A 25,062-nucleotide genomic window follows, 5' to 3' on the forward strand; every position below is an offset into this window, starting at 1 on the left:
TAAGCCATCATTCTTTGAAGGGTGGCTTGGTGATAAACCACATACTTAATAAATAGAATGTTTTTGCCCCACTTGAACAGTTGAACTTGATGATTGGTTTCTTCTTATTCCTACTTTTGATGGTACGCTGGTTCCAGCTAGCCTATATGGTAAAATCACTTTATGTTGCAGAGACTTGGGATTAAACCTCTGCTTAAGGACGAATGGAGGAACTTAACTATAAGATGGACAAATACTACCTGTCATGTAAGAAACATACAGTGCTATCAGAGATTAAATCATAGGCAGGCATCATCCTATTTATGCAGCACATTGTCAAACAACAGCTCCATGTTACTGGATTCAAAACTAAACTTTACAAGAACTTGAACAACCAAAATTCCTCGAGGCTTATGATGTGTAATGTGGAAACCGGGCATATTACATTTAAGCAATCACTAGTCGAAAGACAATTATGGTCGACTCTTATTCGACATTTGTTCAATACAGCTTGTATACACATCAGTCGCCTACAAGCACTGTGTACCTGAACTCTTGTTATCCATGATACAAAATGTACAACACCCGTGAGGGGTATAAGAGGTCTATGAGGTGAAAGACCCTAACTGAACTGACTAATCCGAGGTATTTAGGAGTGTATAACCAGGCATTATCATGATGGAATTTTGTTGGGCAGAAATAGGTAACGGAAGCGCGAATCAAATGGCAGAATGCCACAGTTACGTGAACCTAGCAGACTTTGTCGCCTCTGTGATATGCATTGTTCAACAAATGCAGCTTGGTGGGGTAAAAGGTAATGTGATATCCATACAGCCAAGTTTGAATCATCCACAAAGCCTTTGGCAAAGCAGTGCAGCATTTTTGGCACCAACAACCTCCCCTTGCCGCTAACCCCAACTGAAGCTCGAACAAAATCACGCTGTGCTTCCTGAAGCTCTTCCCTCACGTTTTAGCAGTGTAGATCCTTACCTGCATTTATTTATTTCATGTCAAACATGCAAGATACAGTTCAACTTTCAAGAGAATACAAATTAAACAATCCCTAAGCACATTGCAGAACTGTAGTAATTACCGCTGGTGAAGAGTACATTCCACAGCTTAAAGCAAAGGTTACGGGGGGTTCATGCACATCGATTGCAGACTTCCGTTGCTCATCTGAGACCCTCAGCTTGTGAAGGGCAAGAAGCAAAGCCTGATATTTTTCACTATAAATGTCAGTTAGGGAATGAAGTATATTAAGGGAATAAAGTAAAAGTTAAATCATTGAGATCATTATGCAAAGTTCATACAATTTGTGGTCTATGGAGTGGCGGTTTCATCTTCAGAATCACATACTCAATAGCAGCTGCACTGAAAGAATGTCCCCCAACAGTATAAGCTGCCTGCAAAAGTAGAATTCTCACCAATGAATACACTCCAAGCATGAAAGCCAGTAAGTCTTTGTTGAGTTGTAGATCCAATGACATAACAAAACTTGGCATAATTTTTCCACTGTCATCTGGACCTTGATAAATACAAAATTACAGAGAAGAATTATCTAAGAGATCAGACCTTTTGCATCAAAGAGAAGAGCTTCAAATCACTTCTAGGGACTCCATAAGCCAAGTAAGCCTGTTCACAGAGACATATAAACTCCACGATTTTTGTATGCATGCTTTGAAAAATTTACCAAAGCAACACATACTACACGCGTAAGAAAATAGAGGAAACTTACATGCATAATCAGGGCATTATACAAGTTAATCCAGAAAGCAAGCCTCTCATTGCAACTCAAATGGATAGGGTTCACCTTCGCCAGTTGCTCGACAAGTACTCTGTGCTCACAAAAAGTTTTCGAAGAGAAAAAGGAAAAAAGAACTTTCCTGATCAGCTCTACATTCAAACAACAAGTTAGGCATTCCAAGACAAAGATTATGGTTCAAAACTTCTACAATTGTTTATACTTGTCTGACCTATCTACATTATGAGAGACTCAGATGCCCACTCAAGTGAGTTAGAATGGGGGGACCTTAATCGACATTATAGTTTCCGGAAACAATTAGTTTAAAGCAAATGCAAGAGAGCTATTTTGGAATTGTGAATTGACATCTTTGTGACTTCATAGTTACGTATCAACTCTTTTGAGAATTATGTGGGATCTATCAATAACTTGGGTATGCTTCGAATTAATACTTTATCCAAGTGGAGGGATAAAAAAAGCAACAACGAGCTAAAGGTAAAGCCTGCAGATTTCTCAGGGCATTTCAAAATCAGGACCATTTGTAGTATATTTTATATTTTTCAGAATAGTGGATAATAAGCATCATAATGTTTAGTATAGTCTGCCAAAGAGAAGATGAGAAAAACTCAAAACATACGAGTTGAATAAAATTTTACCTGAACCTCCTCAGTGCCCCAGCAGCATATTCTAATTGCTTCTTCCCAACTGACATCCAAGAAACTTCAGTTGCTAATCCATAGTTCCCTATGTCCGCCCAACTCAGTTTCCCACGAACTCTGTAGGGATCACAGGCATTCTCTAAGGCTAATACTTCAGAGTTACTCTGTACATCAACCTGTGGGCTCTGCACCCATGATGAAATCATCGACCTTTCAGATGATGACCACCATGAAGAATTGGAAAGATGTCCTCGTGGTGATAGAGGTGAGCAGTGGCTCTCTTGTGCCAATGATTTTGATGGTACAGCTGAATCAGCCAAAGATATGAATATATTTTTCATACATCTAACCATCTCCTCTGATAGTTGATTAGGATGATCCCAGAGGCCCTTGGGGGGCATCCCTTTTGGAAGCTTCCTGAACTCAGAAGGTTGAAAAGATTTAGGATCCATCTTCTTAGACATTTTCATATCATGGAAAATAGCAACCGAGTCCACTGCATTCTGATACAAAGAATCACAGGAAAATGTTATGCCATGGGTTTACCATTTAAGCTCTGTGAACATAACTTCACATATAATCAACAGAGAGAGAGAGAGAGGAAGAAATAGAGGGAGAGAGAGGGAGGGAGGGAGGGTGAGAGAGAGACAGAGAGGGAGAGAGAGAGTACATCATTAACCAAAAATAGAATGAATAAGCATATAGACTACAATTTTTTCTGTGATCATGAAATACTAACAGATACCTCAGCTACGGACTGTAGAGAAGATGCTTCACCACTAGGTTCTGATAGTTGATCTTTTGGCTCCTGGCATGAGCCATCTTCAGAGGAATGATGCATTTCAGGACTGGACTGCTCTGAACACCTCAAAGAAGATGAAACCTGGATAAAGTGAAAGAAGTTAAATATAATGGAAGGAATGTGACAAATAAAAGATGTTATGGCATCACTTATTACTATTGTTTACCAGCTGGTAGCAATATTGCAGCACAAATCCTATCTTGACAAACCACATACTTATTATTTAAAAGAACATATTCAGTTATGCCTCGAAATAATGAGCTGCTCATGGGTGTTAAATCACCCCATTAGGTTTTTTCAATAGAACTCCCTAGCACACAAAAAGATTAATATGTGAATGACCCATAGAGTTGACCTTCTCAAAGTTACATTTCAGTAGTTGGAAATGATTCCACCTTTGACTATTTAATCATTTTATCTTCCAAAATTTGAATATAAATCTTTTGACTCGATCAATGTTACTTTGAAACTTTGGCAGCTGATCTCAACTTGGAAATATGGTGACTACTTGATTCATTTGCATGCAATATGGTTAATATGTTAGCCAATATATTATCCAAGCTTTTCGCTTGCTTAATGTTTAAGGAGTTTTAATTAGTCATCTATACGGGTGGTGATATATATATATATATATATATATATATATATATAGTACGTGGACTTTGATTCTCTGTTGTATTTGTTTTCACTTATTTCAGGTATTTATTATAAATGTGAAAGTTATAAATGAATGAATGTACGTAATTCTAAATTAATATACTAAAAAGGTGTTATGAATTTATTTTTTTGTTTACTCACATATCTTAATTTAATAAAGTGAAATCATCTAACAAATGAAAAAAGAGAATACTACTATGTATATTGACTAATAACTAGTTGATGCAAAACTAACTAATTATTGCATTATTGTAGGGATATATTGGTCTTATTCCTCTACTAGAGATGTTGTTTACGGTTTACCATATGGCTAGTAAATGCAGTGTGTGTATGTAACTTTTTAATTCTACTGTTCCAAACATTTTTCCGATGGTTTAATGTATGGTATGAATGTATGATGTTATATCTTTCATTCACATTCTTCCATCATACGTTCAATTAAAGTACATATATGTAATAATGTAAAGAAATTGTAACAGACTTTTCTTTTGTCGATATCTATTTTTTTTCTGTCGTATGTGCTACGAAATTATTATATCAACACATCACGTGATGTTACGGTGATATAGAAAAAAAAAAATTACTTTATGATCTATGCCTTCAAATCTCAATTAAAATTTTATTATAAGGATAATAATTAATAAAAATATATACATATATCCTCAAATTTAAGGTTGTTCAACTTAATTGTACTGTAATAAGTTTTAGAATATTATACATGATCATATTGTAAACATTTTTTGTTTACACTCATGTGCTGTAATATATAGGGCTAATGAAAAAAATGTCTATTTTCGACATTCATGGTAAAATTACCCACTAAATGTTGGTTGTAAATTAAAAATGTCGGTTATTTTAGAGACATTCATGGTTGGTGGCCGTTTTATCAGATGAATTTTTTTTAACATGCATGCATGCAGCCAGTTGAATTTTTTTCAAAGTGCCATATGCATTGTTAATTTGTTATTATTAACTAAGTAACCTAGCTAGAAAGGTTTTCTAAAAGTGGTTAAATATAGACCTAATTAATGTGATATTTATCGATATTGTTAATTGATTTACGTACTGAAAAGAGAAAGGTAATTAATTAAGGACAGTGAAAATCTAAAGAAAAACAATCTTCCAAACAAACTAATCATTAACAAAATCTGTAGAAAGGGATTAGGTATCAGAAGGGATTTAATTAATGATCACATCACCAACCCTTAATTTTACTGGCTAGTGTGTTAGAGATACTCAACAAATATTTGATATATATGTAATAGTAGTACAAAGTAGTTGACCTTTACCACATATAGATAGGCTTTCTTTTTCCATGTATATTAAGATATCAACCAAGAAGCTAGTAAGTACTACCTACTGAGCAATTTAATTACTAATACCCAATTATAAGATGAATGGTACGTGTTGGGAGGGGCTATAAGTAGCTCACCTATATATGAATATCTTATCCATGCCCCTATAACCTATTGCAGTTGGTATGACATTTCACATTTGAATTAGACCAGTCCCATAAATACATTATTAACTAACACATCTACTTAAGTTCACCTCTACCAAACCCATATTTTACAACCCATATAACCCTTTTTTTTTTTTGTTTCAAAAGGGTGAAGCAAAATTTTCTGCAGTGACAGAAAAGGAAACAACAAAACAGTGGTCCCTAAATTAAGTTGTAAGGTGTGAGGATTTTTGGTTGCTAATGTGGTTGAGGGAGGCCAACAGAAACTTTTAATTAAATATACACAATGAATCAGCTTAACAACTCTAGACCAATCACTATCTTATAATTTTGATGATTTGGATACATTCTGCTCATATATATATATATATATATATATATGACTAATAATTGAATGTTGCTCCTGGCCAAAAAACAAATAATTGAATGTTGCTAAATTAGTGATCAATGCGAGTTGAGGAGCATATAAGAGTTAGAATTTTATTTGGGAAAAGATTTTGTGCCCTAATAGGGCACAAGATTTATGTGCCATAATATCTGATGTGGCAAAATTATTTTGCACACATTATCTCATAATATTAATATCATTATTGTTAAAAGACTATTTTATCCAACCTAAATCTTATATATAGTACAAATCAATTTAATTCCTCTCATTACTTCTCTGTCCTAAAATGACCCTTCGTCTTCTCCTAATCCCTAAAATTGAAGGAAATTGTCTTTTTATATTGTGTGAGATTGGTGCATGTTGTGTGATTTGATAATCAGCCATATAGCTCTTACCTTAATAAAAATAGTGAATGAGTTGAAAAGATTCCTTCCAATATAGTAGATTTGGTTGGAGAGGATGTTAGGGTTCAAAAGTTTTGCGGGTGGAATTTTTTTGGTCGAAACATTTTTAGTTTTTTTTTTTTTTAATCTAAATTTAGTTTGCAAGATTTTAGAAAAGGTTAAAATAGTCTTTGTAAAAACGTAGGTGACAATATTATGCCATTAGGGCACAATTATAGCACCAATATTAAGACACTCTACTCCCTATTTTATTTTATCCTTGTTCAAATTTAAAAGAGAAAGATTAAACAGCAGCATAACTAATTTTTACTATTATTCTATGCAAATATGACAATAACATCAAGTCACGTGATCATATATCGTTGCAAATAATAACATATCAATCGGCCAAATAGAAGAAACCTTCCCTTTGACTATTTGAGAAGGGTATAGTGCTGGCCATAGTAACAATAATACACTACCATTGACTATTTGTTCCAAAACATTAGAATGTGGGGCCGACTCTTATATACAAGGTTCAACACTTGACTTGGTCACACAAGTGGACCCAGCTTATGCGATTGTAGCTAAATCTATATCAAATCAAAGTATAAAACATTAATTAAGCGTCCTACGTTTCCTATATGTCATAGTTCTTATCGAGGTTTCAACAACTTTATAGTTAAAGTTTGATCTCACCATGATGAAGCTTAGCTGCACTCAGCACTCTGGTTAGCTACAATTACAAAGACCATGACTGAAAGGGATGTGCCCAACTGCCCACCAACTTGGTGACAACACTAACCTCATTTTCGTATCTAGACCAACTACAAGTTCGATATATAAAACTGTATTATCATTTTTTAAGACAAAAATATTAAACGCTCCCTTTTCCACACTCTCACTTTTTTGAATAAATGTAAATAACATTGTCCTATTGCACTTCTTATATGGATGCAAATAACATTTGTATTATAAATTATATATATAATTGGATCCAAGCAAGGATTTAAGTTTCGTAAATTTCAGCGAAATTTCCCCGAAATTTTCAATTTTTTGAGGTATGAAAATTGTAACACTAAACCAACAAAATTTCGTCTGGATTTCGATGATTTCACCGAAATTCTCAAAATTTCGTCAAAATTTTCGGTTGGGTGGGAATTTTGGGTTTTGGGGAGGTTGGGATTTGGGAGGAGCTGAAGATGTGGAGGAAGAAAGGAGGGGCTGGGTTTTGGTGGGTTTCGGCGGCAGGGGGCGACGACAGAGGGCGAGAGCTGGGAGAAAGAGATGAGGGTGGGCTGGTGGTCGGCGCAGCTGAAGGGATGAAGATACTGTGAGAGAGAGAGAGAGAGAGAGAGAGAGAGAGATAGTGGGCTGGTGGGCTAGTGGTCGGTGTAGGTGGGGGATGGAGTTACTGATAGAGGAAATGAGAGAAAGGAAGAAAAAAAAAGAGAAGGGAGAAGGAAAAAAAAAAAAAGGGAGGAGAGAGAAGAGAGAATGAGATCAGGGTGGGTAGTGTGGGTTGCGTGCATTGATAATGTGGAGAGAGAAATTAACATAAACAATTTGATTTTGGGTTTTTAAAATTCATGTTTATAAATTTACGAAAATGTCCATTAATTATTTCAAATGCTCATATATCTCAAATCGTAGTTTCGATTAATACATAGTTTGAGCTCACATATTCGGGTGTTCGAGACCTTTTCAACAATTTACGTACTAATCGAAGTCAAAAGCCCAATAGTTCAAAAGGGCAAAGAACGGGTCAAACGAATTTAAAACAAAAGTTATAGAATTAACCTAAAATATTTTATTTCTCAAATAAATTTTTAAAATATTTAAAATATTTTTCAAAATAAAACTTGAAAAAATACGGGGTTTCACAATCTACCCCCTTCAACTTCAAAGGAGTCTCACAATCCATCCCCCTTCAAAGAATTTCGTCTTTGAAATTCCCAATGTAAGTAATAATGGAACTAAAACAAACACAAATAATAATAATCCAAAGCTCTCAAAAGTTCTTTTCATTTATGAAAAACTGGAAAATAAATTACACAAACTCTGAGATGTTTGTTCAATCAAATTTATGTAATTATTAATTAGTGAACTATTTTTTTAACAGTATTTGTCTTCAGCGCGCATTATATTCATCTTATATCACATGAAACCTACTATATAATTTGGTTTCTTCAATATTTTTTATCAATATAGTAGATAATATGTTAAATAAACATATGGTAAAGTTTTATTCAAAATTTCCGTATTTTGATAGTAATTTCCATCGTTTCCGTCTAATTTCTGTCGAAATTTAAAAATCTTCGAAATTTTCGTCGAAATTTCCTCGAAACTCGAAATTTTATTCCTTGGATCCAAGGGTGCACAATGATTTTGAGTTTTAATTTTTTTTTTCTGAACTCTTTAAACTTTACTAATGGCAAATACCCACTCACCCTCCGTCACCTATCCTTCTCTTCCACATTCCACATCTCTCTCTCTCTCTCTCTCTCTCTCTCTCTCTCTCTCTCTCTCTCTCTCATCTAAATGCTCATTTATGATTCAAACAATAGAGAATAGAAAAATCATATAATATTTTTATAATACCCCTCTCTTCATTTAGATTTTCCATTGGATTTCGTTCACTTCACTCTCTCTTTTGCTTTCTATCTCCATCTATTCCTCTATTTTTTCAGATTTATTTTTCTCTCCATATCTATTATTTTTTCAGCTCTCTACAACCTAAATAAATCAATTTATCTACAAGAATATTCACATCTCTAGTTTTATACCTTTATTAAATGTCATAGATGATCTCTCTCAAAGACTAAGTTGTAGGAACTAAAATCAATATTAAGAAGTTAGATGTCTTAGCAAAGCTTGAATATAAATATAAAATTGAGTTATATAGTTTTGGATAAAAAGCTTAAAAATAATAAAAAATAAAAATAATAAAAAACTTTGGGAGATGAATTTGGTTCGTCTCCCAAAGGTACTTTAGGCAATGAAATCATGATGCCGTCGTGGCTCAAATCTACCTTAGGAGATGAATTTGCTATCTTGGGAGACTAACCAAATTTGTCTCCCAAGGTAGCTTTGGGCGACGAAATCATGGTTCGTCGCCTAAAGTATCTTTGGGAGACAAACCAAATTCGTCGCCCAAAGCAACCAGGGGAGACAAACAAAATTCGTCTCCCAAGGTAACCCCTATTTAAGGTCTAGTGCGACGAAATTTGAGCGTGATTTCGTCACCCAAAACATTAGGCAACAAATTCTTACTTGGGGCCTAAGCTTAATCTTTTTTTGTAGTGTGTATTACGACCAACGTTCAGATATTAAGAAGAAACGTCATTTATATTTTGCAAACATCATTAAACTTTCATCCTCACCTATTCTTTAGGTTAATAATTGCACAAGTTCAACTAGCTTGCAATTTTTTAAAAGTCAATGGAGGGTGCTATCATTGACTGAACTGCATGTAGGTAACACATTTTTATTTACATGAACTGTGGGTAACAAATTTTTGCCAAAAATTATGGAATATATGGGGTATAGGATAGTAGTACATGTGGTGACAGACCAAATAGTAATAATAAAAAAATTGTCAAAAATGGTGGGGATAAAACCAACTTAAGAATTTCAAACAACTTTTCTCCTGCAAACATATATATCAAGTATCTTAGCCATAGGTTATCAAACACAAAAATCCACTGTAGGTGTCAAATGCACGACCCAGAAATCTCCACCGTATCAAACCTCAAAACCCATAAAATTTGATGTTCTAACTCATAATTGCAACTTCACTTTCCCAATTGTAGATGCCGTAATAAACATGTAGTTACCATAAATTCACTCGTCTACTATGGGAGTACTAGTTGATTCTTGCAATCGCAAGATTTAGGGGGTTTTGCTAATTATACGGGTTCTGTACAATTTTAGGCCTGATTTTAGGGTGTTGTAATTCTACGAGTTTTACAAACAAACTTAATAAACGTATTTGATTACCTAATAAGGGGGCATGACATATTCCGTAAATATCAACAAATTAATACATACCCAAACTATTATCTGACATCAGAAAAACAAAAAAAAACAAAATCTAAAAACGTTAGACTAGGCTGACTAGCTGATGGGCCTATTCTAAAATGTGGTATTGAGAAAGAATAATGCTATACTTACCACATTTTTATACCACATTTTTATACCATCTGACGTGTCATTACTTTATTGGACAAACTTTTTCTTTTCCTTTTTGGGTTTTTATTTTTATTTTTTAGTATCCAACGTATAAATGACATGTAAGTTGCCACATAAAGTGGTATGAAATTATGATATAAAAATGTGGTATATGTAACACTACTGATTGAGAAAATGGAAGCACATCTAAAGGACCTTTTTAACAAATACCAAAATTTCTCCACCATAATATATTGATGATTCATTATCAATGAATAATTTCACCAAAAAAATATTTAACAAAAAAGAAGAAAATAAAAAAGACAGATGAACAAGTCACATGTTATTAGGAACATATATGTCAAGTTCAGACGTGAACCTATACGTACAGTCACGTACATGTTATTAGCTAGGGGTATCATGTTCACATGCAGAAACAGGCTATCTCAAAAATCAATTTTGGAAGACCAAATGTGAACAATAAAGGAGGGGGAGGGTTCATTGACCCTTCTGACCACATTGGCTAAGTCCATATTTCCAGTATGACATTGACATTACCTAGCTGCAAATCATGTGTCAACTGCAAGCCTAAGATATATACCTGCCAATATATAGTTCGGTTTCATCAATACAAGATTATAGTAGTTTGGTACTATCCCTGGACCACTACTAGCAATAAACTAATAACGAATAGTTTGGTACCATAACGAATAATTAATGGATAGTCACGTTAGGTTAAAAAACGACCTCACAGTACTGGTGAAGAATAGCCTTTTTTGAACAAACAAATTAATCAACAGCCTCTCAATTATGTTTCGGTCTAAGAAAACAATAGAAAAATTGGCTCACTCCGCTTTTCATTTTGATGACCAAGATTGTATACTTTTTTTAAGTTTTAATTCGATCATGGATCATTTCTGGCACAAATATATATAGACAAATAAAAGGCCCGTAATTATCAAGTGGTGATCATTTCAATATTTATCGGAAATATTGTGTTTGTTTATTTATTTGTTACAATTAAATGTCCTAATGGTTTTTGATTTGTCAGCATATTTAAGGGATTGCATGGAAGCTCGCATCAATCTCATTTGACTATGATCAAAAGGGATCCCTCTTTTGAAGTTTTTCCTATATATTGTATGTATATAAAATTGGATCACAGTTAGATAATCATCAAATGGTTTCCGATTTGGTTGTGTTTTTTTTTTTTTTTTTGCAAGAATCATCTTTAGTAGGTTTTTAATTGAAAAATAGACAGTTCGAATTAATTATAAGATGACACCGTGTGGTAAACGGTGGTTACTTTTTTGTAAACTTAATTATACTAACATATTTATCAACCGATCTGCCTCCCTCATGGATCGATATCGGCAAGGTTATTTGGATTGTTGATAGTATCTTTGGATCATCTCTTCTATGTATATACCAAATAATATTTGAGCACCCTGCATATGTATATACATATATATACATAGAAAATATGATCTAAAGCGGCTATCAACAATGTAGATAACCTCACCGATCAATCTATAGGAAGACCAATCGATGGACACTTTAGTATTTCAACTACTAGATGTAAGGGTATCTACTTTTTTTCTTCCACATTTTGATTTCATTGTAGAATCGCTCTTTAAAATTTAACTCTAAAGGTTTATATGATAACCCAAAATTCAAAAATTAAAGCTTAAAAAATCTAGCGATTATGGATCAATATATCTTTGTATGAAAAGTACACAAAATTTAATTTACAGTATCACTGTACACAACGGCGGATTTAGGAAATTAGTCCAGGGGGGCTTCTAAATAATCTTTTTAAAAGATAAAAATAACAAAGATAATAAAAAATATATAGCATTACAATTACCACAAAAATTCAATATTTTATTTATAAAGTTCATACTTCATACGTACATTTATAATTAGCCTCTACGAGTTTTCATCTTTTGAAATGTTTTCATGATTGTATCATTATCAATCTCCTCCAAGATATCATTATTTATGTATACAACCATGTTATAGCTCAACCACTCATCAAAGCCTTCAAGCCCTCTCTGCACCCAAGCCCTCGCTAGTCGCTACCGCCGAGGTAGTCTTCTGACTCTCTCTCTCTTTTTTTTTTTTTTCTCTCTCTCTCTCTCTCTCTCTCTCTCACACTCAGAGTATGTGACTCTGTCTCTCTCGTTCTTTCTTTCAAAAGAACGATCAATAATGCTTTTTTTGTTTACAATACATGGGGCTTTTGGTCATTTATTAGAGGGGACTTTGTTGTCATTTAATAAATATATACAAAATTTTTTTTTGTAAGTGAATGGGGGCTTGAGCCCCCTAGTCCTGAATTGGATCAGCCCCTGGCTGTATAGGTAAGACTTGATATTCGATTTCCACTGTTATCAACGTCGTAGTTAACCGCATACGAATTATATATATATATCGTATGTTAGACGTCTAACATATATGGTCGAGGACAAAAGCTCCCCTCTACACACTCAAGTTCGAACCCCACCTTCCCTGTAATAAAAATATATATATACATTCAGAGATTGTATATTTGTTTGCAAAAACCATTACATTTTACACTAAAAAGGGATATTTCTCAATAAGGTTAGGTCTTCTTTTGATGTAACGTGTCCATCAAATGACTAGTTTGACTGTTTGAGGGTCGGTGGTGCTGCGAGACTAGTATAACTAAGTGGGATTACCATATAATACAAAATTTGTGGCCATTAATAACAAGCCAGATTTAGAAATATGCATTTGAGATAGCATGGGATTAGGTTCACGTCTAACATCTCGACTCAACCTAATCACATGCATGTTCTTAATATATATATATATAAGTTTTTCACAAATTAATTGTAATTTCTCAAAAATATAGATTCAGAGATTGTTGATTTGTTTGCACAAACCATTACATTTTACACTAAAAAGAGATATTTCTCAATAAGGTTAGGTCTTCTTTTGATGTAACGTGTCCATCCATTGACTAGTTTGACTGTTTGACTGTTTGAGGGTCGGTGGTGCTGCGAGACTAGTATAACTAAGCGGGATTACCATATAATACAAAATTTGTGGCCATTAATAACAAGCCAGATAGCATGGGATTCGGTTCACGTCTAACATCTCGACTCAACCTAATCACATGCATGTTCTTATTGAGAAATATCCCTTTTTAGTGTAAAATGTAATGGTTTGTGCAAATAAATCAACAATCTCTGAATGTATATTTTTGAGAATTTACAATTTGTGAAAAACTTTTCATGATTTTACAATTATATATACTGTAGTGAAGAATGAAACAGGCATGCACACTGGTGGAGGTGGTGTGGTCTAAACTGTGGGGTCAAATAACTTTCAATGTTTGTGCCAACTTTCAATCTCCATCTGGAGGACAGGGTTGCGTTTGTGACTTGTGAGTCAAAGTATGATTTTGTTTGAAGTAATTACTCCACTTTTAATAGTTTTAATTGGATTAGAAAATTACTTGTCATTGTTTATAAAAGTATAGTGATAAAGGCTTGGCTTAGTAGGACGTACATTTTTCATATATAGCTTTGATAATTTGGTAAATGAAATATTTATGCAGTATGTCTAGCACACAAAACAAGTACATCAGTCATATACAACTTCTGATATATTAGCTTCGGTAGTCAATCATCTCTTAATTGATCCTTGTCATAACTTGTAAACTGTGAGTCTGTGACCATTATTTACAATTTTAAAAGAGCATAAAGAGAAAGACTTCTATAGTATGGTAAGTATCTTATTAAAATGGGTAATTTAATTCAATAACCATTTTTAATATACAATAAGTTTTTTTGACCCTTCTCTCCCAAAGAAGTTTTTTTTTAACCCTTTTACATTTGTTCGAACAAAAATACCCCTTATATATATCATATGTAGACCAGAAATTCCACCTTCTTCTCTTCGCCTTCGAAACTCGGACGGTCGTGTTCCTGCAACAGCTACTTCGTCGGACCACCACCCAAACCCTCCCACCTCCTTCACCAGCCAACAACCGATCAACTCCTCTCTTTCTCTCTCTCCCCTTCTCTCTCAACCCAAATCTAAAATAAGCATCTTTTACTTGTGTCGTTGCAGAGAGTAAAGGCCTCTCTCTCCCTCTCTCCCGCCAATCCAATCGAACTCAAGGCAAGGCAAAGCTCCAGCAATCGTTGTTCGAGGTGGTGCCTTCTCCTCGTCTTGTCGACAACGCATCGATTACGTTTTTTTTCTCAAATCTGGGTGTTTGCTCTAAATGGGTTATTTTGCCTTGAAAAAAAATTGTCGTCCAGATTCGAAAACCTAGAACCCCCTGCTTGAACTTGAACAACCTTTTCTTGCTCTTCCTCGTCTTCTTCAACCTTTGTCTTCTTCTTCATTTTTTGATCAGTTGCAGCCGTCATCGCCGTACAATCATCGCCAGAAAAGGAGAATCAGATTGTCGAATTTCTATTCTAGTTGTCGAATGCGCAGTCGCTGGAAGAGAAGAAGCAACTGGTCGAATTTCTAGTCTAGTACGTTGTCAAATATGCGGTCTACATATAATATATAAGGGGTATTTTAGTCCGAACAAATGTAAAAGGGTCAAAAAAGCTTATTTGGGAGGGAAGGCTAAAAAAAACTTATTGAATTAAATTACCCTATTAAAATAATATCCTTACTAGTATTTTCTTTTTGATTAAAATGTTGTCAACAAATAGATACATTTTGTGAAGGAGCCATTGGAAAGAGAAAGAGTAAGTCATGTTAAATGAGTGTAAGATTCAAAGGTGTTATACGGCCATCTCCAATGCAATCCCAAATCCATGGACCATATTTGGGTCCAAAGCAACAAATACCAAGCACCAATGGGTCCAACCCAAGGCTGTAGACCAAAATATGTTGAAGGAGTGATCTCTAGTCTCACATATGGTATTGATGTGAATTAAAACAGTTATGAGAAAAACCTGATGTGAAAGCAAACTCCCATCTACTTATTTGAAACCCCCCAAAACAGTTTATTTTTACTCCAATTTTGAAAATAAACACTTTTAATTATTTTACCAAACACCTTTGGGTAAAATGTTTCAAGTTATAAAGAGTAGATTTGAAAATACAAATAAAAATATATATAAAAGTACATTGAAAATATTAAAAGGAGTGCAATTGAAGAAAAAAGAAGTACGAAAATGGCCTCTCTTAAATAAAATGTGGCCTATCAAATCTGAAGGAGACAGTTTCAAAGCCATAATGCACCACTATTAATTAAGCCATCATTCTTTGAAGGGTGGCTTGGTGATAAACCACATACTTAATAAATAGAATGTTTTTGCCCCACTTGAACAGTTGAACTTGATGATTGGTTTCTTCTTATTCCTAGTTTTGATGGTACGCTGGTTCCAGCTAGCCTATATGGTAAAATCACTTTATGTTGCAGAGACTTGGGATTAAACCTCTGCTTAAGGACGAATGGAGGAACTTAACTATAAGATGGACAAATACTACCTGTCATGTAATAATACATGGCTAAGTAAGAAACATACAGTGCTATCAGAGATTAAATCATAGGCAGGCATCATCCTATTTATGCAGCACATTGTCAAACAACAGATCCATGTTAATGGGATTCAAAACTAAACTTTACAAGAACTTGGAACAACCAAAATTCCTCGAGGCTTATGATGTGTAATGTGGGAACCGGGCATATTACATTTAAGCAATCACTAGTCAAAAGACAATTATGGTCGACTCTTATTCGACATTTGTTCAATACAGCTTGTATACACATCAGTCGCCTACAAGCACCGTGTACCTGAACTCTTGTTATCCATGAACAAAATGTACAACACCCGTGAGGAGTATAAGAGGTCTATGAGGTGAAAGACCCTAACTGAACTGACTAATCCGAGGTCTTTAGGAGTGTATAACCAGGCATTATCATGATGGAATTTTGTTGGGCAGAAATAGGTAACGGAAGTGTGAATCAAATGGCAGAATGCCACAGTTACGTGAACCTAGCAGACTTTGTCGCCTCTGTGATATGCATTGTTCAACAAATGCAGCTTGGTGGGGTGGAAGGTAATGTGATATCCATACAGCCAAGTTTGAATCATCCACAAAGCCTTTGGCAAAGCAGTGCAGCATTTTTGGCACCAACAACCTCCCCTTGCCGCTAACCCCAACTGAAGCTCGAACAAAATCACGCTGTGCTTCCTGAAGCTCTTCCCTCACGTTTTTAGCAGTGTAGATCCTTACCTGCATTTATTTATTTCATGTCAAACATGCAAGATACAGTTCAACTTTCAAGAGAATACAAATTAAACAATCCCTAAGCACATTGCAGAACTGTAGTAATTACCGCTGGTGAAGAGTACATTCCACAGCTTAAAGCAAAGGTTACGAGGGGTTCATGCGCATCGATTGCAGACTTCCGTTGCTCATCTGAGACCCTCAGCTTGTGAAGGGCAAGAAGCAAAGCCTGATATTTTTCACTATAAATGTCAGTTAGGGAATGAAGTATATTAAGGGAATAAAGTAAAAGTTAATTCATTGAGATCATTATGCAAAGTTCATACAATTTGTGGTCTATGGAGTGGCGGTTTCATCTTCAGAATCACATACTCAATAGCAGCTGCACTGAAAGAATGTCCCCCAACAGTATAAGCTGCCTGCAAAAGTAGAATTCTCACCAATGAATACACTCCAAGCATGAAAGCCAGTAAGTCTTTGTTGAGTTGTAGATCCAATGACATAACAAAACTTGGCATAATTTTTCGACTGTCATCTGGACCTTGATAAATACAAATTACAGAGAAGAATTATCTAAGAGATCAGACCTTTTGCATCAAAGAGAAGAGCTTCAAATCACTTCTAGGGACTCCATAAGCCAAGTAAGCCTGTTCACAGAGACATAAATAACTCCACGATTTTTGTATGCATGCTTTGAAAAGTTTACCAAAGCAACACATACTACACACGTAAGAAAATAGAGGAAACTTACATGCATAATCAGGGCATTATACAAGTTAATCCAGAAAGCAAGCCTCTCATTGCAACTCAAATGGATAGGGTTCACCTTCGCCAGTTGCTCAACAAGTACTCTGTGCTCACAAAAAGTTTTCGAAGAGAAAAAGGAAAAAAGAACTTTCCTGATCAGCTCTACATTCAAACAACAATTTAGGCATTCCAAGACAAAGATTATGGTTCAAAACTTCTACAATTGTTTATACTTGTCTGACCTATCCACATTATGAGAGACTCAGATGCCCACTCAAGTGAGTTAGAATGGGGGGACCTTAATCGACATTATAGTTTCCGGAAACAATTAGTTTAAAGCAAATGCAAGAGAGCTATTTTGGAATTGTGAATTGACATCTTTGTGAATTCATAGTTACGTATCAACTCTTTGGAGAATTATGTGGGATCTATCACTAACTTGGGTATGCTTCGAATTAATACTTTATCCAAGTGGAGGGATAAAAAAAGCAACAACGAGCTAAAGGTAAAGCCTGCAGATTTCTCAGGGCATTTCAAAATCAGGACCATTTGTAGTATATTTTATATTTTTCAGAATAGTGGATAATAAGCATCATAATGTTTAGTATAGTCTGCCAAAGAGAAGATGAGAAAAACTCAAAACATACGAGTTGAATAAAATTTTACCTGAACCTCCTCAGTGCCCCTGCAGCATATTCTAATTGCTTCTTCCCAACTGACATCCAAGAAACTTCAGTTGCTAATCCATAGTTCCCTATGTCCGCCCAACTCAGTTTCCCACGAACTCTGTAGGGATCACAGGCATTCTCTAAGGCTAATACTTCAGAGTTACTCTGTACATCAACCTGTGGGCTCTGCACCCATGATGAAATCATCGACCTTTCAGATGATGACCACCATGAAGAATTGGAAAGATGTCCTCGTGGTGACAGAGGTGAGCAGTGGCTCTCTTGTGCCAATGATTTTGATGGTACAGCTGAATCAGCCAAAGATATGAATATATTTTTCATACATCTAACCATCTCCTCTGATAGTTGATTAGGATGATCCCAGAGGCCCTTGGGGGGCATCCCTTTTGGAAGCTTCCTGAACTCAGAAGGTTGAAAAGATTTAGGATCCATCTTCTTAGACATTTTCATATCATGGAAAATAGCAACCGAGTCCACTGCATTCTGATACAAAGAATCACAGGAAAATGTTATGCCATGGGTTTACCATTTAAGCTCTGTGAACATAACTTCACATATAATCAACAGAGAGAGAGAGAGAGGAAGAAATAGAGGGAGAGAGAGGGAGGGAGGGAGGGTGAGAGAGAGACAGAGAGACAGAGAAGGAGAGAGAGAGTACAGAGAGACAGAAATGAGTATATGCTTATTCATTAACCAAAAATAGAATGAATAAGCATACAGACTACAATTTTTTCTGTGATCATGAAATACTAACAGATACCTCAGCTACAGACTGTAGAGAAGATGTTTCACCACTAGGTTCTAATAGTTGATCTTTTGGCTCCTGGCATGAGCCATCTTCAGAGGAATGATGCATTTCAGGACTGGACTGCTCTGAACACCTCAAAGAAGATGAAATCTGGATAAAGTGAAAGCAGTTAAATATAATGGAAGGAATGTGACAAATAAAAGATGTTATGGCATCACTTATTACTACTGTTTACCAGCTGGTAGCAATATTGCAGCACAAATCCTATCTTGACAAACCACATACTTATTATTTAAAAGAACATATTCAGTTATGCCTGAAATAATGAGCTGCTCATGGGTGTTAAATCACCCCATTAGGTTTTTTCAATAGAACTCCCTAGCACACAAAAAGATTAACATGTGAATGACCCACAGAGTTGACCTTCTCAAAGTTACATTTCAGGAGTTGGAAATGATTCCACCTTTGACTATTTAATATCATTTTATCTTCCAAAATTTGAATATAAATCTTTTGACTCGATCAATGTTACTTTGAAACTTTGGCAGCTGATCTCAACTTGGAATGTTATCTGTACTTCAGTATCTTACATGCCAATTTCATAGCATTAGCTAAAGATATTTTCAGCTCTAGGAAGGAAAAAGCAACAGTAAATCTTGCAAAGTAATCAGAAATAATATGACAGCTGCAAAGCAATTATTCACAAGCACAAAGAACAGTAGCAACAACATCAATAATAACATGATCAACATTTTTACTCTATTTCTTTCAAGAAATTAGACAGTCTTGGAACAATTTAGGACAAATCAAAAGATGTTAAAAACAAGGGAAAATATATATTCAGAAAGAACTTGTATGTGAATAACAAAAGATAATATACCGGTAGTTTCATAATGTCAGAGGATTGAGGAGACATTGACTGAGGAGATGGATGCCTCAGACGATATTCTGCAAGCCTTCGTTCATTTCTTTCTTGGCTAAGTTGGAAATGCAAAGCAACCAACTCCTGTTCAAGTTTTGAAACTGTAAGCTCCAGTGCAGCAATATTGTTTAGGAGCTCTTGAGCCTGTACAAATGAGACAGAAGACTTCATCACAACCTAAAATCCCAATTTGAAACCTGGCCAATGGTTAAACCATTCAAGCGCAAAAGAAAACAAACACATAGGTTCATGTAACTCTAGTTCTCAGTATTAAGTCAACTTATAAAACAAACAAAATAATGGGTTAAAATATTTCAAACATTTGGTGTAGAATCCCATTCCCACACAATGACACAAAATATACCCTAGTGTGGTATATGAGTTTGATGTTGTCTCTTCTCAATAGCATTTGCTTTCCGGATAAGCTTGGGGTATTAGAGCCATGACTAGGCTGGAACAATTTGTGAGAACCAACCACTAACCGACCAACAAGGTGCATGTGGATCTGTAAGGACGGAGTCCAACATAGTGTGGTGGAATGTAGAATCCCACATCACAAACTACGTCCTGGTATAGTATATAAGTTTGATGTTGCCTTCAGCTGATGATTTATCAACAGATAAAGCTAAATACTGAAAATAAAAAGAACAACACAGCATAAAGGTAACATACATAGTAAGGAAGGCGTGTCGGACTGGAGAATTTAATAGGATTTTTCTCGATTGCATTTTCCAGAATAGCATGTAGCTCTATTTCTTCTCGCAGCTGCTGTTGCAATCTTTGTACCTATAGTAGAAGCAGTTCCATTGGTGAATTGCAACTATGACACTGTTGAAGAGATTTGAACAATGAGGTGCTCACTAGCTCTATGGAAACAAATGCTTAAAATGCCAATCAATATAGAGAAGTCCAGCAATCATATCCTACCTAGCATATTTTAAATATACCAAGCTAACAAATGCGTTAATGGCATCATTACTAAAAGCCAGTAAGATTCACCAGATTTAAACTTTCTAGCATAATCCAAGTCCAAATCTGGCACAACTTTGCAGGTCCCCACCTTCGCAACTTACCACTAATCCTCAGTGGCAAAGACACTTGGGGAGATCTAATTTCTGTGAAAAATCCCTTTAGCATGCCACTGGAACTATGGCATGCTACCTAGCTTAATCTAAATGAGGAATTTAGCAAAATTTTTAAAGATGCTATCTACTGCAACAAAAAAGAAATCCATGGATTTGAAAACAGACATAGAGAACATGGTCCTACAATCCAAGTTCATATGGATGAATTAAACATCCAGGACGCAAACTGAAAATTCTATAGCATTCTCCCTCTGGTTGATAATGTTATACAAATGGCTCCTAACTCACAACTCTTATTTAAGGATAAAATCAATTCTTTGATAAGTACTATAATCCCTAAACTTTCTAACTGAACCCCAGAGAAGATGCATAAAGAATAGTAATACAGAGACAAATAATGCTTGTTACTTATAGGTAGGACGAAAGCTTACATCCTTTTCAAGCTGGAATCTGTAAGGGTAAGTATCACTGCTGTTAATGCACAATCCAAGTCTTCCAATACCTTCAGCAGGATTGCTCACCTAAATATTAAACAAATTATCAAATTTACCTATTGAACTGTACTTTGACCACTACATAAATAAAAGAACACCTAAGATTTATACCAAATAAAGTGTCAATAAAATGTTATGTAGTTATCAATTTGAACCAAACTAACCAGAATCCACAATCAGCAAACATTATCCTAGAGTGTGCTTTAACCCAAATGAATTCCTCAATTTAATAAATATTTCAATTCTACCAACTCCTTAAATAGTGAGGATTTCCAAGAGGCTCCTTCCGTTGGGGTATATCACATCTTAAACATGATGAGGTATGGCTTGTGGAACCCACTCTGCATTGTAATTTGATGATTAAAGCCGTCTATTTTCTAAGTCTCTATACAAGGATCATCCTTACAAAAAATTAAGTAAATCGGAAACCATTAAGACATCTAATTGTGATAGAATAAATAGACGAATATATGAATTCCATTAACACTTGAAATGATGACCCTTTAATCAAATGGTTAAACGATTTCCTATTTATCTAATTTTTTGCAAGAATGATCCTTGTATATAAACTTAAAAATAGACGGCTTCGATCATCGAATTACAATGCGGAGTGGGTCCCACAAGCCATACCTCATCATGTTTAAGTTGAGGTATATTTCAATAGAAGGGGCCTCGGATTTCCAAATCCTCTCAAAATAAGGGGATTTATGTTAAAAACTTAAAATTACTATTATCATTGTATTTTGAATTCACAGAATTGACAAAGATCAAAAAATTAACCTTACAAGCAGAAACATGAATATGAAGCAACTGACTTCAACCATGGACGAGAGATCCAAAAGGAAGACGAGGAGGAAAAGCAAAAGAAGAAGAACAATATAATTCAATAAATATAATTTTTTAAAACGTCTCAGCTTACTACAATATACACATCAAGTTTATAATCCACAAGGAAGATAAGCCCACCAATTCTTACCTTTGAAAATGAGTCATCGCTCTGAAGTTCTTTGGCAACATCTGACTGAATTTCTGAATTATAAGTGAAGCTAGAATGCGAATACTTACAAAGAGAATCACTTCTGTAGAAATGCAATGAAAGAAAAAAGAAGAAAGCATTATGAAGGAGATAGCTCAGAGATCCACTCCATATATGTAAAAAAAGGAAGAGTAACTACAAAGAACAACAATGCACCCTTACTGGCTCAAGGCAGTTTGCACAATTGGTGAGTCACACATCCTGCGATCATGGGATTTGGCGTTTATCACATAAAGCACATCACACCATCCTCAAAACAGCTTGGCTTCTGGTACTAGAAGCTATGCTCACGTACAAACAAGCATCACAAATCCTGCAAACCCACTTCAAATGTAAAACATCTGGCTCTTTTGCATGTTAAAATGAGAAATTTCAAGATGTATTATGATCTAATATCTTAGTGGAGCTTGGAGACAAGCCTAGTGAGATGTATAATTCGGAAAAGCACTGTACACCTGTGAACCCATATAAGGACAAACAAACTCATGAATGCACAGCTACCAGTCATTTTCAACACAACCATACAAATATAATCAGGACAGATTGGGGAGCCCAAAGTTCTGTTTTAAATTAAGACACAACCAACTAAAATCTTGAAAGAGAATTTGGCAAACAACCTTCTGCACCTCCATCATATGGTAATGAATGACATTTTACATTCCATGAAATTTAGAGCTGATCAAAAAGCAGTGAATTGCGAAGCTTATGAGGATATGATATCTCCAAAAGGAAAAGGGCAGAATGATTAGATTAGAGTAAAACGCTAAGGTGGGGCACCTCCCTAACCCTTGTGCAAGTCAAAAGTATTTTCCATTGTGAGTTAATAATATCTACAAACCTACCCCCAGAAAGTCTTCTAAAGTTCATATGGTGATAGAGGAAGTGGTTGCTTTTGCCCCATTTCTTCTTCTTTTTGGGATTAAAAAAATTGATTTCTGATAGATGCCCTCAAAGAGATCCAGTGAGCTTTCACACATATCATAACCTGACTGAGAAGAGCACTGGTTCTATCTCTGTGCTTTCAAAAGTGCAAGTCAAAAAAGGCAAAGGGGTTTTGCTTTGCAAAAGCTCCAATCTATACGACATGATGAACAAAATTACTCAAACAAACAAGAGGCAGAAGATACAATCCAAAAGACGGATCTCAGTGGTCCCTATTACCCAAAAGACCCCTCCCTTCATTTTTAACACTGAAAACAACCTGACCCAGGAAAATAAAAGATCCATATTTTTCTGAATCTTTAATAAGATCACAAGCACAACAAAACAAGACCATGCAGGCCCGTTTTTCAGATGCTAACCCCTCTTTGGTTCAAATGGGTATTTGAAGAAAGCTGTAGTTTAAGGTGAAAATAGTAAAAAGCCCTCCAGAAATAAAAAGGTTTGCTAAAACTTGTTACTTGCTAGAAGAAAAAGAAGTCGAAAAGCAGAAAGGGGCAAAACTAGAACCTATTGGAAGACTCACCAAATAGCCAAAGATGTTCTGCTTCTTGAGAGAGTGCACGAAGAACCTGAAAAGACCCCAACTTCGACCTCAAATGCTTCTCTCTCTCTCTCTCTCTCTCTCTCTCTCTCTCTCTCTCTCTCTCTCTCTCTCTCTCTCTAAAACGTCAACTGGGTAGAGTGTCACTCACAGCAGTGTTACATCATCCATACTCTCCCTCCTGAAATTCAAATCTTGTTTGCTAAAAATTGACAAAGATGCGGCTGAGCAGCTAAGACTCGGTAAGTAATAAGAAGGATTTTTGTGTAAACAAAGAAACAAGTAGTTTGGAGAATACAGAGCTACTTCCAAACAGCTAAAGACTAAAATGGACCACCTGCCTTTGACTAGCAGTCACATATTCAAATAAAATAAATGGGTAATTTTCATGGTCGTTTGTTTTCTGTCTGTTTATGCACAGAGCTTAGTGAGGCCGAAAAATGATACTTGATTTAAATTTTGTTGTGGAAAATGGGTTTTGCATAGAGACAAACACATAAGGTCGCATTTTCAGAATTGGGTTTGAAATTTGAAATTACGAGGAGAAAAGAAAAAACCCATTTGCCAGAAAACCATGCTGATTATAGTATATGGGTATCTGAGCTCTATAGTGAAATCGCACTCTGTTTCTGGAAATGTGTGAAGTAAGCATTTATTTGATATTTCATCACAGTTAGCACAGCACGAGGAATATGAGAAAAGGCAGGGACAGATAAGGTAATTTACTTGAAGAGTGATTCTATTTGTAAGTTTGTAACCACTCTTTTTTTTAAGGGTTAAATGCATTTTTGGTCCATGAACTTTAGGGTGTGTCTCAATTTGGTCCATTAATTTTAAAATGTTACAAAAATGACCATGAATTATCCATTCCGTCTCAATTAAGGAAAAACGTTAGTTTCCATCTACAAAACTAACGGAATGGTTTTTTTCTCTTCTCTCCCACATGTCTCTCTGTTCTCTCGTCTCTGTCACTCACGCCGCCGACGGGTTGACCGGCGATTTCGCCGTTGTCCGACCATCAACGGTGACGAAACCGGTCCCGTTCTCTCCCTCTTCCTCTTCTCTTTCTCCCCTAGTGCTCCGATCAGCCCGAAACCCAGCCAAGAAAAAACCCACCCCCGAGTCCGATAGTCAACTCCGGCGGTGTCGCAACCTCCCACCACCCTCAAAGGCTTCCTCTTGTCACTCTGAGCACGAGGATGGCCTCAGTTTCCTCATCAGACCACTAGAGCCTGCGAATCGACGCCAAGGAGCCGCGGCGGCTCCGTTGCCGTTTCTGGCTTTTCCGGCGACCTTTTTCGTCGACCCAGGTATGGAATTGATTCCCCTCTTTGTGTTCTTCAGTTCTGTTAAAGTGGTTTTGGCCAATTGTTGAGAATTTTTGAA

The 25,062-nt window shown here is 35.6% G+C and overlaps 1 protein-coding gene and 1 pseudogene across 2 annotated transcripts; both read right to left on the bottom strand.

Moving 5' to 3' along the window:
* Positions 1 to 652: 652 nt before the first annotated feature.
* On the bottom strand, positions 653 to 14,647 carry LOC147287622 (uncharacterized; annotated as a pseudogene).
* Positions 14,648 to 15,780: 1,133 nt separating this feature from the next.
* Positions 15,781 to 23,731, bottom strand: LOC147287623 (ubiquinone biosynthesis protein (Protein of unknown function, DUF547)). 2 transcript variants are annotated; one of them, XM_086241180.1, is made up of 13 exons: positions 23,659 to 23,731; positions 22,356 to 22,506; positions 22,134 to 22,236; positions 21,095 to 21,184; positions 20,251 to 20,364; positions 19,537 to 19,722; positions 18,669 to 18,806; positions 17,886 to 18,391; positions 17,224 to 17,323; positions 17,060 to 17,119; positions 16,799 to 16,891; positions 16,582 to 16,701; positions 15,781 to 16,478 (listed from the first exon to the last, which is right to left on the bottom strand). In XM_086241180.1, the coding sequence occupies exons 2-13, from the start codon at positions 22,391 to 22,393 to the stop codon at positions 16,161 to 16,163; spliced, it is 1,866 nt and encodes a 621-aa protein (XP_086097306.1). In that variant the 5' UTR covers positions 22,394 to 22,506; positions 23,659 to 23,731; the 3' UTR covers positions 15,781 to 16,160. The 2 variants fall into 2 exon arrangements, with proteins under 2 accessions (XP_086097306.1, XP_086097307.1); XM_086241181.1 differs by lacking the exon at positions 23,659 to 23,731 and adding an exon at positions 23,036 to 23,122.
* Positions 23,732 to 25,062: the final 1,331 nt, after the last annotated feature.

Source organism: Dryas octopetala, chromosome 4, assembly GCF_963921425.1.
Source record: "Dryas octopetala chromosome 4, drDryOcto1.1, whole genome shotgun sequence".
NCBI classification, from domain to species: Eukaryota; Viridiplantae; Streptophyta; class Magnoliopsida; order Rosales; family Rosaceae; genus Dryas; species Dryas octopetala.

Coding starts and splice junctions, on each gene's coding strand:
- LOC147287623 (XM_086241180.1), bottom strand. CDS start 22,393: ATGTGTGACTCACCAATTGTGCAAACTGCCTTGAGCCA. Junction 18,807..19,536: donor CTGACATTATGAAACTACCG/GTATATTATCTT, acceptor CACTTTATCCAG/ATTTCATCTTCTTTGAGGTG. Junction 16,479..16,581: donor GAATGTACTCTTCACCAGCG/GTAATTACTACA, acceptor AAATAAATGCAG/GTAAGGATCTACACTGCTAA.